Source organism: Dunckerocampus dactyliophorus, chromosome 7 (assembly GCF_027744805.1).
Source record: "Dunckerocampus dactyliophorus isolate RoL2022-P2 chromosome 7, RoL_Ddac_1.1, whole genome shotgun sequence".
Taxonomy (NCBI): Eukaryota; Metazoa; Chordata; class Actinopteri; order Syngnathiformes; family Syngnathidae; genus Dunckerocampus; species Dunckerocampus dactyliophorus.
In genome coordinates, this window is record NC_072825.1 from 2,245,783 (window position 1) to 2,265,518 (window position 19,736).

Below are 19,736 nucleotides of genomic sequence, written 5' to 3' on the forward strand. Positions count from 1 at the left end.
CAGTTTCCCAAAGAAGGGGGCTCATGCTCTGCCTCGCAATGTCACAACACATCTTTCCCCCTCAATGAACCGCAGCTCCTCCATTTCCGGCGGCGCTCATGCAGCCCCGGGCCGTGAAACAATTTCCTTGCTAGTCACTTGAGTTGCCAGATATTGAGGCCATCATTTTCAGTGCATAATAGATATACGCACAGTAGAACCACGTTAATGGCAACAATAAAAACCCAAAACATTGATGCACTCATAAAAAGCCCTAAAAAATGCTTACTTTTTTGATACCCGAAACCAGGGGTGCCCATTACTACCAGGGTAGTATGGGTCGATTGCATAAACGTCACTTTGTAGATGTCATCAGTCAGCTGACATTAAGCTTCCCTCCCGATTCGCTCTTGCTCCCCTGCGGCAACGGTGAACAGACGTCTCAAACTACACAGAGGTGCAACTTTCATCTTTATTATTCTGATTCTGGATAAAGTCAGCGGTAAGATGCCTATACCTAAAACAACAGTTATCCGTTCACTTGTAGCGGCTAGTTATGTAAAAAAAAAGTCCATTCTTTGAGGGCTTTACTACGCGTCGTGAACTCCACGATAGAAACAAGTGTTTTTCTACTCTTCCCTTTCGTAAACTATTATTTCATGGTGAATTGGAAAATGTCCCCGCTGCTGAAACCTTTTTAATATGTTGCCTTGACTTCGGCTGCATTGTCCTTCGCATAATCATTTTCATTTCTTGTATATCGGTAATTTGATTCAATCCAATTTGACACATTAAGAAACAATTACAGGACAACGTAGTCGAAACCTTGGTCTTCGTACGATATTACACGTAACAAACTACTGTCTAACCTTGCTTTTCGGATGCCCCAGTTTTATATGATTTGTTTTTTGTCTGAAATTGTTGCCAAAATTTTGCCTCGGTTTTCGTACAATATCGTACGTAACTACCCTCAAACCTCGCTTTGTTCTTTGTGAAATTTTGCCTGAATTTTTGTTATTCTCATAACAGAATAAGTTTTTCCCTAACCTCATTTTCCAAAAATTACAACTTTGTTGTGTTTGTCACAGGGTGGGATAGCCTCCAGCATGACCCTGTGAGCCTGGGTGGATGGATGTCCCGATCCACATTTTTTGGCTTCCAATCGGATCTGACTTTTCTTTTAATAGTCTTGCTGATCCTATAATGCTGACAATGCAACCAAACTTTACTTTTTTATTCCACTGCATGACCAATGATATTGCTTGGCTTTTATAACAAACCTCCGTGAGTCAGGTCTCTAATCCAATAAAAGATCCAACAAAAGTCCATCCACTTCATGCTACTAAAATGACGTTGATTTTCCTCATCATATTCCGGGTTTATTCTTGTGAATTGCAACTTTTTTCACGTTAGAATATAACTTTTTCCTCTTAATATTTGGACTTTATTCTCATAGAATTACAGCTGCTGTTTCCAGTTCTGCTGCCGTTGCTGTTCTTTTTTTCATTTTCCAATTATTTAAACTTTCTTCTTGTAAATTTCCGTCTTGTAAAAAAGAATATATTTTTTCTGTAATGTTTCCACTTCATGCTACTAAAATGACATTATTTTTCCTGTTAATATACGGTGCTCTTCTTGTAAAAGTACCACTTCTTCTCGTTGGATTGCAGCTTTTTTCTTTTAATATTTTGACTTTACTCTTGTAAAATTACTGCAGTTTTTTTCCCCAAATTATGTTTTTATAATGTGCTGTGGGACGATAAAAAAAAAAAAGGCCTCCGGGCCACCGTACTTTGGACACCCCTGCTACACAAACTGTACACTGACTACTCTAAAGTAGCAAGACATACTGGACTAAAATGCTTGCTGAAATGTGAGCTGCTGCACCAAACGGACTTGGCGCTTCGAAAGAAGTCGTAGAAGAAGAAGAAGTACTTGTACCAACCGATAGCATCCTTGAGGTACTTGTGTCCGATCAGTTTGAGGTACTCTTCTATGGCTTTGGTGGCCAGAGTGTTCTCTCTGAAGATAAGGTGTTCCCGGTCGATGAATCTGTCTACCTCGCACATCGCCATGTCTGACAGGAAGTCCTGGAAAGACACCGACGCATTACGTCAAGCAAAAAAACAAAGCAAAAGCGAGTACCTTCGCTTTGCCGGTGCTTTGCAGGATATGAACCAGCGCGCAGGCCACTTCCTCTTTGCTCTTGACGCTCAGCACGGGCTCCAGCACGGCGCACAGCGTGCGGTAGTTGTTGGTGACGTACTCGGCGAACTCCTTGTACAGCTCCATGGGCAGGATGTTCATGGTCTGGAAGCGGGATTTGAGGCGGAGGGATGCGTTGATGATCTTGCCGCCCCCGACGCCCGCCCCCTTGGTGAGGACGCTGGGCTGGATGACGGGGTACCACTGCTCGACAAACTGGCGGCCGGTGATGCTGGAGATGGGGATGCTCACCAGGCCCAAGTATGTGCTCTTCTCCTGCAAGGAAACCAAGCGACCACTTAGGCATAAAAATAGAAATAAGACATAAATAACGCACGTACTCGTGTGTTGCTGTAAATGTGTTCCGGTGGCATGGACAGGAAGTGACGTCGGAGGGTTCAGAGTTGAGTTGAACTAGACATGAGTTACAGCCCATGTTCGGGATTATTGTGCCTGTTGTGGGATCATTCCAGTCTGCTTGTGTGTCTCACCAACATTAATAACAACATTCATACCGACACCAAGTGATCAGTGTAGTTTTTAGGCTTGAAAATGCAAACAAGGTCAAATTTGCTTCAATCTGCATATTTGAATGCATATACAGTATTTCTTTACAAATAATAGAGCATATTCAAACAGGAAACAGCATGACTATAGAGTATTTTTGAAAAACCGTGATAAGAGTGACGTGGCGATGGATTGCTGCACACCCACCACTGCACGAAGGACAGCTCCGTAAAAGCTAAGGCATAAAAAGGAAAAAGCTTCGCTACACATCTTAAAAGGCACGGGTGTCCAAAGTGCAGTGGTGCCCCGTGGTTGTTTTCTAACAATAGAATTTAAGAAGAACAGTATGCTGCTAGCTAAAATTTGGGCCGGGAGCTGCTAGTTACCGGCATAGCCGAGGACGGCTATTTGTCAATCACAATGGATCTAAGTAGCATTAGCTAGCGCTAGCTAGTCACCAGGAAACATTTTCAACACATGAGTAAAACATATGTACATGAGAGCGATCTAATTTATTTTATTTATTTGATTTATTATGGATTGTGCAAAACTAAGACAGGGACAAAACATCAAATTAAAAGCACAAAATGAATACAGAATCACCATCCACCAGTATAAGCCTGGACTTCATTTTTCAGATCAATAAGGTCATCAGATCTTACCTTTATGTATTCCCACATAGTATCAGCATTTGGGAGCAAATATGAGATGAAAGAAAAAGGGTAAAAATGCAGTATAGTAGTCTATCTGTGCAGCGTGGGAGCGGCCGTCAAACAATGAGACAAATTGCCACCTAAAAACTGGGGGATTACTAAGCGTATATTATTTTTGAACAAAATAATGGGTCATATTTCCAAAACTGATATCCCTTTACATAAAATTTGATGTAGTTATGGTTGTTGTTGCGTATCAAATTGTTTACCACGAAGAGATTTACATACCAACTTATTATTAGGGACGTCCGATATTGCCTTTTTTGCCGATAGCCGATATCGTCCAACTCCGATACGCGCCTCGTACAGTATGAACTACACGAGACATATTAGCAGCGTATTCAGCAATGTTGCTTTGGCGCTTAAAAGGCTATATCGGATTTCATTATAGGGAAAAAAAAACAATACCGATATTGACCGATGTTGCATTTTTATGTCAATATCAGGCCGATGATATCGGTGGGCCGATATTTTCGCACATCCCTACTTATTCTAGATAAAAACAGATTTTTATCTGCGATTAAATGTGATTAATTATGAGTTAACTATGGACAAAAGCCCTACTTCTTAGCATGTCTACATGTGTTGCTTTACAAAATATCAAAGTGGCAAAGTTAATCATTAAACGCTTGGCGACCCCCGTGGGTTCGGGCCTTAGGGTTGGTTAAAAAAAAAAGCAAACTTTTGCTAACTTGATTGCGCACAGTGTACCCTAGAGTTCACCTTGCGTCTCTTCTTGTCCGTCTCTTTGTAGAGGTGAAGGCGCAGGTTGCGGACGGCCGGCAGGTTGTTGAACTCAAAGTGTTCGCCCCAGAAGACGGTGTCGGTGCGCGGCTTGCTGGTGGTGCGAGCGTACAGCATGTCGTCCAGGCACAGTTCGCAGTAGTAGCGCTTCTTGGCCGGCAGCTCGCGGGCCTCGATGATCCACAGTTTGAGCACGTTGTCCACCCTCCGGCTGTTGTCCTGTGCGGACGGAACGGGACGGGACGGGACGGGACAGCGGGGTCAGAGAAGGTGTGAGGGCAACATGGAGGCTGGGGTAGGTGTGAATGGAGCTTGCAGGAGTACATGAGAGACACACGACAATGAGGACTCGTCACACACAAGGCGGGGGGACAGGAAATGGCGGCGAGAGACAGCACGTCTCCGTCACCATCAACAAAGACACTGTGCTATTTTTAACATGCTGACTGCAGGCTGAGTCACTTCAATTAGGCAGAAATGTCACTGTTGTCAGCGCCCCCGTCGGCATCGGATCATTTAGACGCCTCGCCGCACCGCAGTCGACGCCATCAGGACTTCCGAACTCCTTCATTTGTTTGCTCTTTTGGCGAGAGCGAGCGCGACTGAGGCGTAATTAATAGTTTGAAGGCGGCGGACATCTGGTGGCTCGCTTTGCTCCAGCGCGCACGCGGCGCACGTCCTTAATTCTGGAGCTTGGGCATCCTTGCTGGTATTTTTACTACCCTCACGGGACACTACATTAGGGACGCCTGCGTAATCAGCCCCCACAAGGCCAAGAAAAAGGAGCATTTTAAAAGTAATCAAAGACTTTAGGAGCGAAAACTCATTGACTGGCTTGATGAGAACAAGATTTCACATTTAATTGACACTGTTGTAATTTGTGCTGCCAAGTCATTTCATATTCAAATTGCTGTCGTGAAGTTAAAAGAAGTGATTTTGATCATTGATTTTTTAAAAATGTCATCATCCTATTTTACTGTAGACTTTCATGTTATTAATTTTTGTATTATTATTATATTATATTATTAAGTCAACACATTTTGCTTATTTTTATTATTTCTGATCCGATTTTTTTCAGCATAAGTTGTTGTTTTAAAATTGATTAGTCTTACTTTTAAATGTGGACATATACAAATATATATTTTCAAAAATAAACATAAAAGAAAATACATCAAAAAAAATCCATAAAAATACAGTATTATACTCTACTGTTATGAGGATTATTATTTTTTAATTCTTAATGCATTTCTGTCTGTTTTTCCTATTTTATTTGACATGTTCCTTAATTATTCAATAACTAATACCGGCAAATTTGAACACTAAAAATCAATAAAAATACAGTTTTATATTATACTGTACTCTTACGAGGATGGTTTTTAAAATTTTCTATTAATTTTGGTTTATTTTTACTGTTTTATTTGACATGTTCCTTGGTCAATTTACAACTTTGTTCTCATAAATTTATGACTTTTTTTTGGGAATTTACAACTTTATTCTGGTAAATTTATGACTTCCTTTTCCTCGCAAATGTGCACCTTTAGTCTCGGAAGTTTACGACTTTTTTCCTCATGAATTTACAACTTTATTCTCCGAAATTTACAACTTTTTTCCTTGTAATTTTTTGATTTTTTTTCTCGTAATTTTACAACTTTATTCTCAAAATCTCAGATTTTTTTCCCCCCTCCAATAGAGCCCTAATACTCCGTTGTAAATAACAAACACTGGCATTTTTAAACATAAAATGTAAACAAAAATACATTTTATCAATAAAAACTACAGAATTATATTATACTGTACTCTTATGAGGTTTATTTTCTTTTATTCTTGATTCATTTTTGTTTGTTTTCACTGCTTTATTTTACATGTTCCTTCATTATTCAATAACAAATACACATTTTTTAAAAACATAAACTCTAAAGGAAAATACATGTAACAAATGAAATACAGTGTGACTTTATACTCTACTGTTATGAGGATGACAAAAATCTTAATTAACTTTTGTTTGTTTTTGTATTTCTTCCATTCCATTCCATTTTCTTCCGCTTATCCGGGTCCGTGTCGCGGGGGCAGCAGTCTCAGTAGGGAAGTCCAGACTTCCCGGCCCCCGGCCGCCTCCTCCAGCTCCACCGGGAGGACCCCAAGGCGTTCCCAGGCCAGCTGTGAGACATAACCCCTCCAGCGTGTCCTAGGTCTGCCCCGGGGCCTTCTCCCGGCCGGGCATGTATTTCTTATTCTTGACTATTTCATTTGACGTAGTTCTTAATTATTCAATTAAAAATAGTGGCATTTTTACAATTAAAAAAACATTCATCCAAATGAAGGCTTGTTTGGCCTTGGGGGAGGTCTGCGCTCTGCTGAGTGATAATCAGGTTTCAGCAGTTTCATGATTGTGGCTTTGAAAAGCCACACGGTAAAAGATATTCCTAAGACTTGGAAAATATTATGTAACGTTTCATGTTGCAGCAAGGCTAAATAATTCCAATAATGCAAATATTTGTCTTTGCAGTGACTCTTCTCTGCTTCTGATCTGACGCGCGCGCACGTGTGTGTGTGTGTGTGTGTGTGCTCCGCCAGGACCCCCACAGTTTGAGCATCTGGACAGAACATCCAGCTCGGCCCACGTTTCATCTCACTAATAATTCCTGGTGGCCACTTGCCATGAAAGAGAGCCGCCTACGCTGTACGCTCGTGCCAATCAACTTGCGGCTTGCGGGCTAAGTGTGAAAATTGTTGTCACAAAAGCAAAAAATATTTGTATCAAAGTGAAAGTTATGCTTGAAATGTATTTTTTCACAAAAAGACGGTTTTCTCCATTTTTAGTCAGGAACTGATATTGTCCTGAAACTTACCTAGGTTCTACTGCTGATTACTAAAGAACGGAAAAAGGCAGAAACACACTTTTTTTTTCTGACGGAAGATGGAAGTCTAATCTTTCTTTTGGTAGCTTCCATGTTTCTATACTGTAACCATAGAACACAATATTCTGTGCACCTTGAAGATCAGTCTAAATGGTCTAAAATGGCCGCTACTGAAGAGGTTGTCTTTTGAAAAATGGCTGGGATTGAATGAGGTAGAGACACTAAGAGCGCTACTGGAGATGGAACTAGTCAACGTGTTACATGAGTCACTTTTATCGCAAATGTTGATCTGAAAACGGAGGAAAAGGCTGTGCAACCCCTGAACGAGTCATATACACACAAGAAATGATGTAAAAAAAAAAAAGCCAACCAATCACAGCTTTACGTGTCCGTGTCCCCACCGCGTGAGGCTAGATTGTACAGGGGGCGTGGAGGGGGAGGTGCGAGCCGTAGCATAATCCAGTCTTGAGTTTAGATCCAGTGTGCACAGCGGTTCGCTTCTTTTTCCACTTGTACGACAGCTCAGAATGTCAAAATGTGGGCTGCGCAGTTTGTACGTGACGGCCACAGCTTGACGCTGGAACAAAGCTATGGCGGAAAGTGTTTTGAAAGTGGATGTGGTGTCCTGCTGCGTCAGAAGCCGGTGCAGCTTGGGGAGGTTGTGAGAAGAGCCACACAGACACGAGACACGAGACACGAGACAGGAAGGATGGACATGAAGCCGACCACAGACGGCCGAGGTGGGACGAGGAGGAGAGAGAGAGACACGCAGACACTTGTTGTTGTTTCCTCTTTCTCTCCCCTCACCTTGTTGGGCTTGACGGCTCTCTGCAGGTTCTCGATCCATTTGTCTCTCTCGGCCGCCGAGCGACACGCAAAGCACTTGGTTCCCGACACCGTGGTCACCTGAGGTTACAGCCAACGGCAAACCAACATCCACAGCCGTTAGTTAGCATGGGGCGCCCACGGAGTCACGTGTCCACCGCACTCTTGCGGGGTGGTAGTGATGGGAAAAGCTGTGCGTGCGTGCGTGTGTGTGTGTGTGTGTGTGTGTTTGCGACTAAAGCGTCTCACCTCAAAGCAGTACTCCTGTCCCAGGATGCTGGAGTGCACCGGCTTGATGATGGCGTCCTCATCCAGCGTGAGGTCCAGCGCCTCGGCGGCGCTGCTGGGAGACAGCAGGGACTCATGGGAGTGCGACTCTTTGAAGCTTTGCATCAAACGCGTCCTGCGGGGGGAGGATGAGGAGGGCGGAGATGTGGAAAGGTGAGGCAAGGCAGGAGGGGGGACTGTGGACGTGAAGGCTGTGAAGGTTCATTTCAACAACACAACAATCACACAAGAGAAACACAAACGCCGATGCTGCTCGCCATTCAAAGTAGGGGGCAGAGCCTGCAAGTATTAGGGATACCAGCACAGCATCGGTACCGGATCAGTTATTCACTATCACAAATATCCGTGGTTTGTTTGTGGTGTTGTTCAAATATATCGTATATATTCGTAGATTGCAGGGGTGTCCAAAGCGCCGCGAGGGGCTGTTTTTTTTTTATTAGAAAAACATAATTTGACAAGAAGAAAAACAACAGCAAAAACAGAAAAATCAGTCATTTTACAACAATAAAGTCAAAATATTAAAAGGAAACATCATAATTTTGCGAGAATAACGTCGTAATATTAGGAGGGAAAATAAGGTCTTTTTAGTAGCAGGAAGCTAAAATATTAAAGAAAAAAGCTGTCATGTTATGAGAAACAAACAAAACAACAAACAACAAGAATAAATTATAAATATTATGGGAATAATTAGAATAATTACAAGAAGAAAATTTACACAAAGAGGGTGGAAATAGTTGGAAAATTAGAAAGGGAAAAAACAGCTGTCATTTTACAAAAATAAAGTCAAAATATTGCAACAAAAAACATATTCTAACAAGAAAAAAGTCACAATTTAATGAAAATAATCTCGTAATATTATCAAAAAAATAATGTCATTTTAGTAGCATAAAGCTGAAATATTTATTAAAATATGTTTTTTTTAAAAACTGTAATATTATGAGAAGCAAACAAACCAAAAAGTTATTTTTGGAAAATTAGGTTGGGGATAAAGTTATAATATGGGAATAAAGTCATAATATTATGAGAAGAAAGTTAATAGTTGGAAAAAACAGCAGAAATGGAAAAAGAAAACAGGTGTGATTTTACAAAAAAGTCGCAATTTTACAAGAATAAACTCAGAAAGTCAAAATATTGCGAAGAAAAAGTTGTAATCTCACAACAAAAAAAGTCACAATTTTACGAGAATAAAGTCATCATATTATCAGAAAGTCATTTTAGCAGCATAAAGCTGAAATATTTCACAATTGTGTGTTGTTTTTAAAAGCTGTAATATTATAACAAATAAACAAAACAAAATAAAGTCCCCCCCCCCCCAGTGGTGTGCCATCAGGGCCAGCAAAGCCTTCTCTGCTGGCCTAAGCTCCATCAGAATCAAAGACCTCCATTCATAAATGTTATGTTTTCCTTTCCACTTTCTCATGCACTCATGATTATTATGATCATCATTCAACACTGTCCCACTAACTGCTCTACGTTGCTGCCAAAAGAAGACGACATTCGTTTGCGGAAACTGAAAGGAAAAAGTGACGCCAGGCGACTCACCCTGCGGCCCGACAAGATACTCTGAACCCGTTGCTAAGAAGACGCAAAGCGGAAAACAAAGCAAAGCTCCTCGGGGGGGCTTCAGATCCTCTCTTCGCATGAAAGTTCCTTCAGGCAAAAAGTCATGAAAAGATGACAACACGACTGCCAGCGGTCACTCGCAGGCGCTGATGCTAGGAGGCTGGATGGATCCTCTGCTGCAAAGGATGCTCAGGTGGGGGGGGGAGAAAGCGGAAGAGATGCTAAAAAGACATCCCGGCCGCCTTGTCGAGCGTTCGATCCTAACCTTCGCCAAACCGAGCGGCGATTACCAGCGAGGGAGATGAGCGAGCAAGTGAGCGAGCGAGACGGCGAGGGAGATAAAAATAGAGCCCAGGGAATGAGTCAGATTGTGGGGAAAACTGGTGGGGGGGGGCAAGAAGAAGCGAGGGAGAACACCTCACATGGATTATGTGAGGTGGGGGGTACCTAAAGGGGCGGGGCTAGGCAGAGTGCAGCGTGTGCTGTACCCCGACTCTGAAGCTGACTTTCTATGGTCGCGTCCCAAGGAGCATCTTGTCGGACGGGGTGGGCTAACTTAGTGAATCGCGGGCCACATTGGGTTAAAAGAATACGCAGAGTGGCGCCCATAGCCGCCTGTAGGTGGTCATCAAACACAACGACACGCACGGAACACAAACAAAACACGCATCACACGAACCAACTACTGCTTCTGTGTGGGCGATCAACAACAAAAAGGCGCTGAATGTAACACGAAACTTAAAACTGTTATTTCCAAATGCCCGCAAGGCATGCCGGGTAGTCCAGCAGCAACAACAATATGGACAATAAAACATGGGATATGAAGCGTATGATAACTCCTCCTTGTGTACGCCTCTGACGACCTCCTCGACATATTTTGCAAACGAGCAAAAATGAGACAAAAGCGGCACAATGTTGGGAGAAAGAGTACCTCAAGCTACCCAGCATGCCTTGCGGCGGGGATATACGAATCGGACTATTGAGGCGACTCAGGCGTGCCACAATAGCGCCGCCAGCCATGTTTCCGGCTGCAGTTTCCATGTGGAAGGTTTACAAAAAGCAATTTGGAAATACCCGGTGGGATGGATTAAGACGCCTGGCGGGCCTGATGTGGCGCGCGGGCCGCTGTTTGCCCGCCGCTGTTGTAAGAGCAAAGGTAGATTTCCTGTACAACACAGCCCCCCCACTGACCTGTCCTGGTCGGCACTGCGGAAGCGGGGGAGGATCATGTGGCGGAAGCTGCTGGTTCGGTCCAGTTTGGGCTGACTCTTGGCCCTCTTGATGGAGCCCTTCAACCTTCTGCTGAGGAAACTCTGGAGTGGGTGAAGCGAGCGCAGATGGAGAGAGGGAGGAGAGGACGGACAGAGAGAAGGGTGATGCATGGCGGGAGAGAGAGCACGAGGCGGATTTAATGCCACCGTCACATCGTCAGCAGCAGACAAGACGGCCTGCGGTGGGCGCTAGCGAGCGGCGACGTGCCAAGGAGCTCGAGTGTCACGCCGGGTCGTCTCCTATGTCAACTTCCTGCCAGGAGAAACTCCATGCATTCATTAAGGACAACAGGAAGTGAAAATGACTAACTTCTTATTACTGAGTCAATCTTCCACATATTTATTTATATTTACTTGATTACTACTTTTATGCTGAAGGTAACGTTCCGAAGGTCCTGAGGCTGCCCGAGTGTTTTGTTATGATTGTTGGCGTTGCTATCGATCACCTGATCGTCAACAGGTATTTGGAACAGAGGAACATCTTAGAAAGAAAGGGAAAAAGACGGGAAATGTCAAAAAAATCTGACCAGTTTATATTTTGTAAAGTTAATTGACAAAAAAAATGGAAATTCAATTTGAATAAAAAAATTATTTAAAAAATACATAATTCTACTAAATAATAATGTAAATTTATGATCTAAATTTAATATCGATATCAGAGTATTTAATATCAATGTGATAATGTATGAAATCCAAATATAATGAAATGAATAATTGAGTGTTGAGGTTTTGCACGGCAGGAGCACGATGACCGGAGGGAAGCGACACTTTGTCATCTGGCGCCTTTGAAGGCCGACTCGAGGCTACCTCTGAACACTTGGCTCCATCCGCTGGTCCGCGGCTACACGTGATCGGATTAGCCGCGCTTCGCCTGACACCCGGAAGCCTAGCAGGGTCGGGAAAAAAACCCAAAAAAACCCTGAATCACCACCAACCCGAGCAAAGACGGAAACCTTGAACGCTCGGTCGTCCTTTGGCTTTCGCTTCCAAAAGAGGCGTCAAGAGGCCAAACAAGACGCATGAGGTGCAGCAGCATCTTCAGGGCTTCCGCCGCGTCGCTCTGACACACTTCCCTCGAAAGGAAACGATAACGCTCTCCTGTTAACGCCGCGCCAACGCATGGACATGCTGTTGCAACATTGCTGTGCAAACACGCCGACTTGAATCAGAATCCATCCATCAAGCACTTGAATGCGCACGCCGGTTGCCCGCTGACTGCTGCGTGCGCTCGTCACGCCTTGACTTTAAACAGCCTTGATTGTTTTTGTCCGCAGGCGCAACGCACTCTTCACTGCCAGCCCCTGTCCCGCATCTTTTGACTCCATCTTGCCTCCACGACGTCTTATTCACGTTATCTTCCACTTGTCTTGTCTGTTTCTGTGCTCTGCACCGCAGGTCTTCAATTCAGACCCAGTAAGATGCTCGCTTGCATGCGCCACTGCTCTCCATTTTGTTGCATTTCGCTGGTTTCAGTCTGTACAGCACAGATCAATGAAGAGATATTACCGGTTTCTCAATAGTATTTCAAATTGGGGAGGGGGCCAAATATTTCTGTCCCCCAGTGGGAGCATGACAGAAAATAATTGAGAGCCGCTGGCCTACAACACACTCATTTTGGCACCGAACTTGCATTTGAAAGAAACCAGGACCAAATAAAAAGCTTGACTGTACAAACAATGAAGGAACACAAGAGGCTTATTTTGGAGTTCGATAAAACTGCACGGGTTTCTCTGAAAAACGTCTTATTAAAGGAAAAATGAATAAGTGTCCCTTTAAGAGAAGAGCTGCAAGCGCACATTGTGAGTAAGGTGTCCGCGGATGTCGTTGTCTTGCTCCGGTATCCATACAATCCTGAGTGGAGACTCATTTGCACGTCGCTGCGCTGTGAATTCACGCGCTATGACTCTCGTAGATTTTTCATGCAGCGTCAGCGCGTATGAGACGCAGCCGTCGGGCACCGGATTCCGGAAGAATGAAGACATATCGGCCAGTCCTTTCGCTTTTAAACATTCGCTTTTCTCCATCAACTGTCCTTACTTTTGAGCAGCGATGTGTCGGTCGCGAATGAATCGGCTTTAAGAGCCGGCTCTTTGAAATGAGCAACAGGAGGGAGCCGATTCGTTTTTCCCTGGTCTTTTTTCCTGTTAAAGGCCAACGTCATTGGTCACGATGTGTGGCGGCATCGCTGCGTCCACACTGAGCGGGGGCGGGGGGGCGGTGTTAAACACGCTGTGGTGCTCTTAGAGCCGATTCGTTCGTGATGAAGAGATTTGACATAGTTCGTCTATTGAGATGAGTGTTTGTTTTTGTATTTTATAACATTTTTGTAGCTGTTCGTTGAGGTTGAAATAAATCCATTTAAATAATATTTGATATCATTTTTTACATCAGCAATTCATTTTACACAACACACTTCATTTGGTGTGAAATGAATTTCACCACTTCGGGAGCCGAAAGAGCCGGCTCTTTTTAGTGAGCCCATCCGAAAACAGCAGCTCTCGCAAAAGAGCCGAAATTTCCATCGCTACTTTAGAGCAAGCCACGGTTAAGCGGCAGAGAAAATGGACGGCCGCATGGTTGTCGTTGGCTCGGAAGGTAATACAAACGATTTCATTGGCTCATTTTGAGCGACGTCGCCACGTTTGCTCCCACGTTAACCGTAACAACTGAAGCAAATGATCATACGTTATTATATTTCCCATTCGCTTTAATCGGTCACAGCTCCGTAACGGATCCGGACCCAGGTCCACCATTTAATGATGGCTCGTCTGCAATATTTCTGCCCGAAAAAACACAAAGACGCCGCCGGGTAGCCGTGTTCCGGTGTACGGAACACGAGACATTATGGCACAATAACATTCTCTGCACGTGTAATTATTACGTATCGCGATGCTACTGGTTCATATTTTCCTTTTTCCTTTCAAATATTTCATTCTAGATATTTTTGTACTTTTTTCACATCAACCTAGTCAAATAGTTATAAAAAAGTTGAAAAAACCCCGGAAGAACGCGACCAGCACCAGACTGTATCTATTATGTCTTTTTCTATGATTTGATCCCATACTGTACATTTGTTTAAATATTACATAATGCAAGCCTACTGTTTATTCATTTTTAAAATATTTATTTTAATCTAGTATGTTTTCCTATATATTTTATTATTATTATTATTTTTTTGCCAGCTGCAAAAAAGTACCAAAAATAAAAATAAAAAAAGAAAGAAAACAGCTAAATTGTTATTTGGTATTTTCTTTGATATATTTATTCTGCATATTTTTAATATAATAATAATATCTGTAACTTCGTGTAAAGCAAGTCCCAGTTTTAACTTTTTACACCAAACTAGTGAAATCATGAAAATAAATTGCAATAAAAATAAATCCAATAATAAAATAAAATCAAATAATCATGAAAAAAAGAAGAATGCGCAATTTCTGTTCATTTGATATTCTTTTTACTGTTTTATTGTCTATTTTGAGTCAGGTCTACAAACTTAACAACCTGCAAGCCGATCTGCACCCTTTTATGTCAAATCAGTCAAATAATCGCAAAGAAACTGAAAGAAATTCACAAAATGTCTCACTTTCTTCTCCTTTACTTTTAGGGCGGCTACACGCTGCTGCCCCCTGCTGTCGCACCTGAGCACTGCATGTGGTCGCTCGCAATTCCAGGCCTCACTAGCTTGTTTTTTAGATGCGCTAAAAACCACAAGTAATCCCAAAGTTGTGTGATGGATGATTTCAAAGTGCAAACACACACGAGGCACGAGCCAGTCTCTCGGCCACGTTTACCTTCACGTACCTCCACTGGGGGCAGCGCTGCGATTAACGTTCCTCCCGCCACGGGACTCGAACCGGCGGTCCTCCAGTCTCCACCCCAGTACGAGAAGGGGGGGGAGGAGGAGGAGGCGGCGGGCGAGTGGGGCAGGGTGAGGGACAAGCAAGGGGAGAGGGGCAGCGAGCGGGACAGAGGGGGCGTGCCGGCACCCTTCTTGAGGCCCTTTAGGTGGCGGCGCTGCTGGGGCGGCGGCGGGGGCGGCTGGTACAAACTGAGGGTGGGGGACACAGCTAGGGCGAGCGGGAAAGGGTGAGGCGGGGTGCCGCTGGCCCGCCGCCCGCAGGTGTGCTGCTGCGGGGCCAAGGTGCGGGCGGGGACGAGGGACAGCGAGAGGGAGGGGGGCAGCGAGTGAGGGCGGGAACAGGGGGGGTTACTCACGGATTGTCGGAAGGGTTGAAGGGGGGCAGTGGGAGGGACCTCCATGCTGGGCTGCTTCCCTGTGGCTATGCTCTTCCGCCGAGCTCGGTGATCTGTTGGCGCACAAAGACAGGCAGAACGTCAGCGGAGGAAGAAGAAGAAGAAGAAGAATGCGAGCCTTCATGTTCCTACACTTCACGCGCTTCACTGATAAAGCGTCACTTGGTGATCATGAAGTAGTGCGCCTTAGAAAATAGCACAGGTTTTAGGGGAGAGTGCTCTCCACGACGTGCATGCAGAACTCGGCGTGCATGCAAACACCAGACGGAAGGCACACATGTACTACAGCAGTCCATCAAATATTTTAACGAGAAAAGCTCTCCGAGAGCGCAGACTCTCCACCAAGCGCCATAGTTGCCCCCATATTGTGATTTACACCGTCAATTTTAGTTCTACATTTACTATATCTAGATATTTACATTCCTTGACCATGAAAACAAGAATGTTAACAATGCTAACATGCTAATGTTATCCTGCTAACACCTTACATGATAGTGGTGTTTATACATGTGTCTACCCATGAAAATAGCAAAAAATGCTAGTATGCTCACGTTAGCAATGCTAACATGCTAACACCTAGCATAACAGTGTCTACCTAAGATAATGGCTACAAATGTTATTATGCTAATGTTAGCATGCTAACACCTAGCATGATAATGGTGCTTATATATGTACTGTATGTCTAATCATGAAAATAGCAAAAAATGCTAGTATGCTAACGTTAGCATGCTAACATGCTAACACCTAGCATAGTAGTGTCTACCTAAAAAATTGGCTAAAATTTTATTATGCTAATGTTAAAATGTTAGCAATGCTAACGTGCTAACAACGTGCTAACAACATGCTAACACCTAGCGTGATGGTGGTAAGTGTTTATATACAGTATGTGTTTACCCGTGACAATAGCAAAAAATGTTAGTATGCTAATGCTAGAATGATAGCGCCATGTACCGCGAAGGCAAAATGTAAACAAGTGCTATGACCACTTTTTTTGTTATATGCACAAATGCTGAAAATGGTCCTGTCTCACAATGTAAAAAAAAAACGTTTTAAAAAGTTCCTGGATCCAGACGGTGATCCGGATCAACCCCAAAATGTAATCAGTTCTTCCACATTCCATTTCCGACAATTCCTGAAAATTTAATCCAAATCCATTCAGAACTTTTCAAGTTATTTTGAAGACAAACAAACAGATAAACGTCGGCAAAAATATAACCTCCGCACTGCGCTTGTGCTTTGAGGGTGTAACAGGGGCACAATCCCCTTCCGGGTGGTGTAGTTGGAACTTGGTTTGCTTTCATGTTTTCCACTTCTCAGCCACCGTAGAAACCTCCTTGGTGGAGGTCAAGAAGGCTTGATTCAAATAAAAATGACGTGGCAGGAAGGAAGGTGAGTAAATGTCCGTTGAAAGGCAACTTCCTGCACATGCTTCAGTCGTCCAGCGCAGAGAGGAAGCGGCTCGCTGTGCTTTCAGAAGGAAGCGCTTCCAGCAGATGGGAACGTCTAATGAAACGAGAACCTTTGCTCCGCTCATCACTTTGCTCCGACAGCCGCCTGATATCAAACGCTTGCGAGTGCGGCCTGCGTCTGCTTGTTTGTTCTCCTTTCCTGTCACTTTGTCAGAGCGACTCCTCGTGTTGCCGATGGCTGCCTTTCCTCCTCCTCCTCCTCCTCGTGTCACATTCACACACGCACCTCCTCTCACCGCTGAAATAGTCCACCTGTGCTTGCTCTGCTGTTCTCCTGCCCCGCAGCTCACCTGCCCACACCTGCAGTCCTCCTCGACCCCTCGCTGCCTCTCATTCACCTGTCCAAATAGCTTCCTTTCAGCTGCCAGTCTCCCTGCTGCTGCCTCGCATTCTCTCCAGCCCACGCCAGCAGGGGAAAAAACCCACCAGGCTAGACGCCGAGCCGTCGTCTTTGTCCAAAAGTACACAAGTGAGAGACCGCCGGGGGAGTGAATTAAACGTGAGGGAGCGTAGGCCTTACGCTGAACAAAAGGGGAGGAAAAGTTGACATTATTAAACACTAGAAGGTGTCCCAGCGGGCTTGGAGACACCTGACTGGACGAAAAGTTATCTTTATACACTAAAAATAGCCTGAACTGCAAAAAGTGGAAAGCTAAGCTATTTTCTCTTATTATGTCTACTATATTGGGTAATAGGAGTGTAAAGGTGTCTATAGGGGTGTTATTTCATATTTCAAGTCTCTAATAATGTTAAAAAAACGTATTTAGAAGGTCGTAAACAGCTTTTCTATGTCTTATATTTCTTATTATCTTTTATTATGCCTACTATATTGGGTAATAGAGTATAAAGGTCTCTATTGGGGTGTTATTTCACGTCTAGAGGTCTCTAATAATGTTAAAAATGAATTTAGAAGGTCTGAAACAGGTTTTCCACATCTTATATTTCTGATTATCTCCTATTATGTGTACTATATTTGATAATAGGAGTGTAAAGGTCTCTATAGGGGAGTTATTTCATATCTAGAAGTCTCTAATAATGTTAAAAAAACGTATTTAGAAGGTCGTAAACAGCTTTTCTATCTCTTATATTTCTTATTATCTTCTATTATGTCTACTATATTGGGTAATAGGAGTGTAAAGGTGACTATAGGGGTGTTATTTCATATCTAGAAGTCTCTAATAATGTTAAAAAAAAACGTATTTAGAAGGTTGTAAACAGCTTTTCTATGTCTTATATTTCTTATTATCTTCTATTATGTCTACTATATTGGGTAATAGGAGTTTAAAGGTGACTATAGGGGTGTTATTTCATATCTAGAAGTCTCTAATAATGTTAAAAAAATGAATTTAGAAGGTCTTAAACCGGTTTCCCACGCCTTATATTTCTTATGATCTCCTATTATGTCTACTATATTGGGTAATAGGAGTGTAAAGGTCTCTATAGGAGTGTTATTTCACGTCTAGAGGTCTCTAATAATGTTAAAAATGAATTTAGAAGGTCTTAAACAGGTTTTCCACATCTTATATTTCTTATTATCTCTTATTATGTGTACTATATTGGGTAATAGGAGTGTAAAGGTCACTTTTGGGGCTTTATTTCACGTCTAGAGGTGTCCAATAATGTTAAAAATGAATTTAGAAGGTCTTAAACCGGTTTCCCACGTCTTATATTTCTTATTATCTCCTATTATGTCTACTATATTTGATAATGGGAGTGTAAAGGTCACTATAGGGGTGTTATTTCATGTCTAGAGGTCTCTAATAATGTAAAAAAAAACGTATTTAGAAGGTTGTAAACAGCTTTTCTATGTCTTATATTTCTTATTATCTCCTATTATGTCTCTACTATATTGGGTAATAGGAGTGTAAAGGTCTCTATAGGGGTGTTATTTCACGTCTAGAGGTCTCTAATAGTGTTAAAAATGAATTTAAAGGTCTTAAACAGGTTTTCCACGTCTTATATTTCTTATGATCTCCTATTATGTGTACTATATTGGGTAATAGGAGTGTAAAGGTCACTTTTGGGGTGTTATTTCATGTCCAGAGTGCTCTAATAATGTTAAGAACCAATTAACTGTGATAAGTGAGGGATTACTGTACTGATATGTCCTCAAGGTCTGTAAGCGTCTTTATTCATGCTTGAATAATGCTGGTGCCGGCAACTCATACAGTGGTTTGTACAGATAAATGAAGATTACAGGTTCTTAATAGTATTTCTAATTGGGGAGGGGGGCAGTGAAAAATGTCTGTAATAATGTGAATAATTTACTAATTCAAACTCAAAGTAAAAGAATTGAGACCAGCATGCTTATGTTAAGCAATATGTTAGCAGATATATTTTAGATTTACCCTGCCCCCCCCAACTACTTCATTCCTTATTAAGAATAACAGTAATACTTAGAATAATATACAAATATAATGTTTTACAGTGGAACCCCAGGCATGTTTTAATATAATATTATTATTTATTATAAAAAGAATATTTGTCTGTGCAAAGCATGCATTTCAAATTAAAACAGCAAAAAGTAAAAGAGGCGTTTGCAATGCTGCTAGTGTAAAAAGATGATTCAGCATGCTCGTAAAAGACAGAAATACATCTATCTTATGTAGTCATGTTTTTTAAGCGCTAAGTGAGTGTCCCGCGTGTCGCGTCGTGCAGCAGAGGCGTCGGGGTTCTTAATCTCCAAGAGACTGGAAGTAAAGCAGTGATGGGATTTAAAGGCTGTTGGACCTTTCATATTTTTAGACCCTGCATGGGTTTGGAAACCTGTGAAACGACTTCAAACATCCCACACTGGCATGCATGTGAGCACATGCAATGATCTATATAACATACGTCTACATGTGCAGCGCAAACGTGCAAGAAAAGCACACCTAGTCAGGTTTATGGTCACGTTTCTGGGCTTGTTCTCCACAAGTGACAATACGACCTCTTCCTGTTCGACTTTGACAGAGAAAAGAAAAAGTGAAATAAATAGTGGTCCAGTGTTCCCTCGTTAATCGCGGGGGATAGGTTCCCAAAATAGCCATCAATAAGAGAAATCGGCGAAGTAGCCACCTA

At 42.8% G+C, this 19,736-nt stretch overlaps 1 protein-coding gene across 18 annotated transcripts in view; it reads right to left on the reverse strand.

The window, feature by feature from the left end:
- syngap1b (synaptic Ras GTPase activating protein 1b) overlaps nucleotides 1-19,736 on the reverse strand; it is a 168,976-nt gene that overhangs the window by 35,178 nt on the left and 114,062 nt on the right. For 14 of the 18 annotated variants that reach the window (XR_008571925.1, XR_008571926.1, XM_054780717.1 and 11 more), the window contains 7 exons: nucleotides 15,169-15,260; nucleotides 10,874-10,995; nucleotides 8,081-8,234; nucleotides 7,814-7,912; nucleotides 4,128-4,367; nucleotides 2,125-2,460; nucleotides 1,925-2,069 (listed from right to left, as the gene is read on the reverse strand). Coding sequence is in view for 14 of the 18 variants with exons in the window: in XM_054780717.1 (XP_054636692.1) it covers nucleotides 1,925-2,069; nucleotides 2,125-2,460; nucleotides 4,128-4,367; nucleotides 7,814-7,912; nucleotides 8,081-8,234; nucleotides 10,874-10,995; nucleotides 15,169-15,260 (1,188 nt within the window). In the remaining 4 variants the exon portion in view is untranslated. Of the gene's footprint in view, nucleotides 1-1,924; nucleotides 2,070-2,124; nucleotides 2,461-4,127; nucleotides 4,368-7,813; nucleotides 7,913-8,080; nucleotides 8,235-10,873; nucleotides 10,996-14,754; nucleotides 15,261-19,736 lie in introns of all 18 variants that reach the window. The other 4 variants (XR_008571923.1, XR_008571924.1, XM_054780714.1 and 1 more) reach the window with 1 other exon arrangement.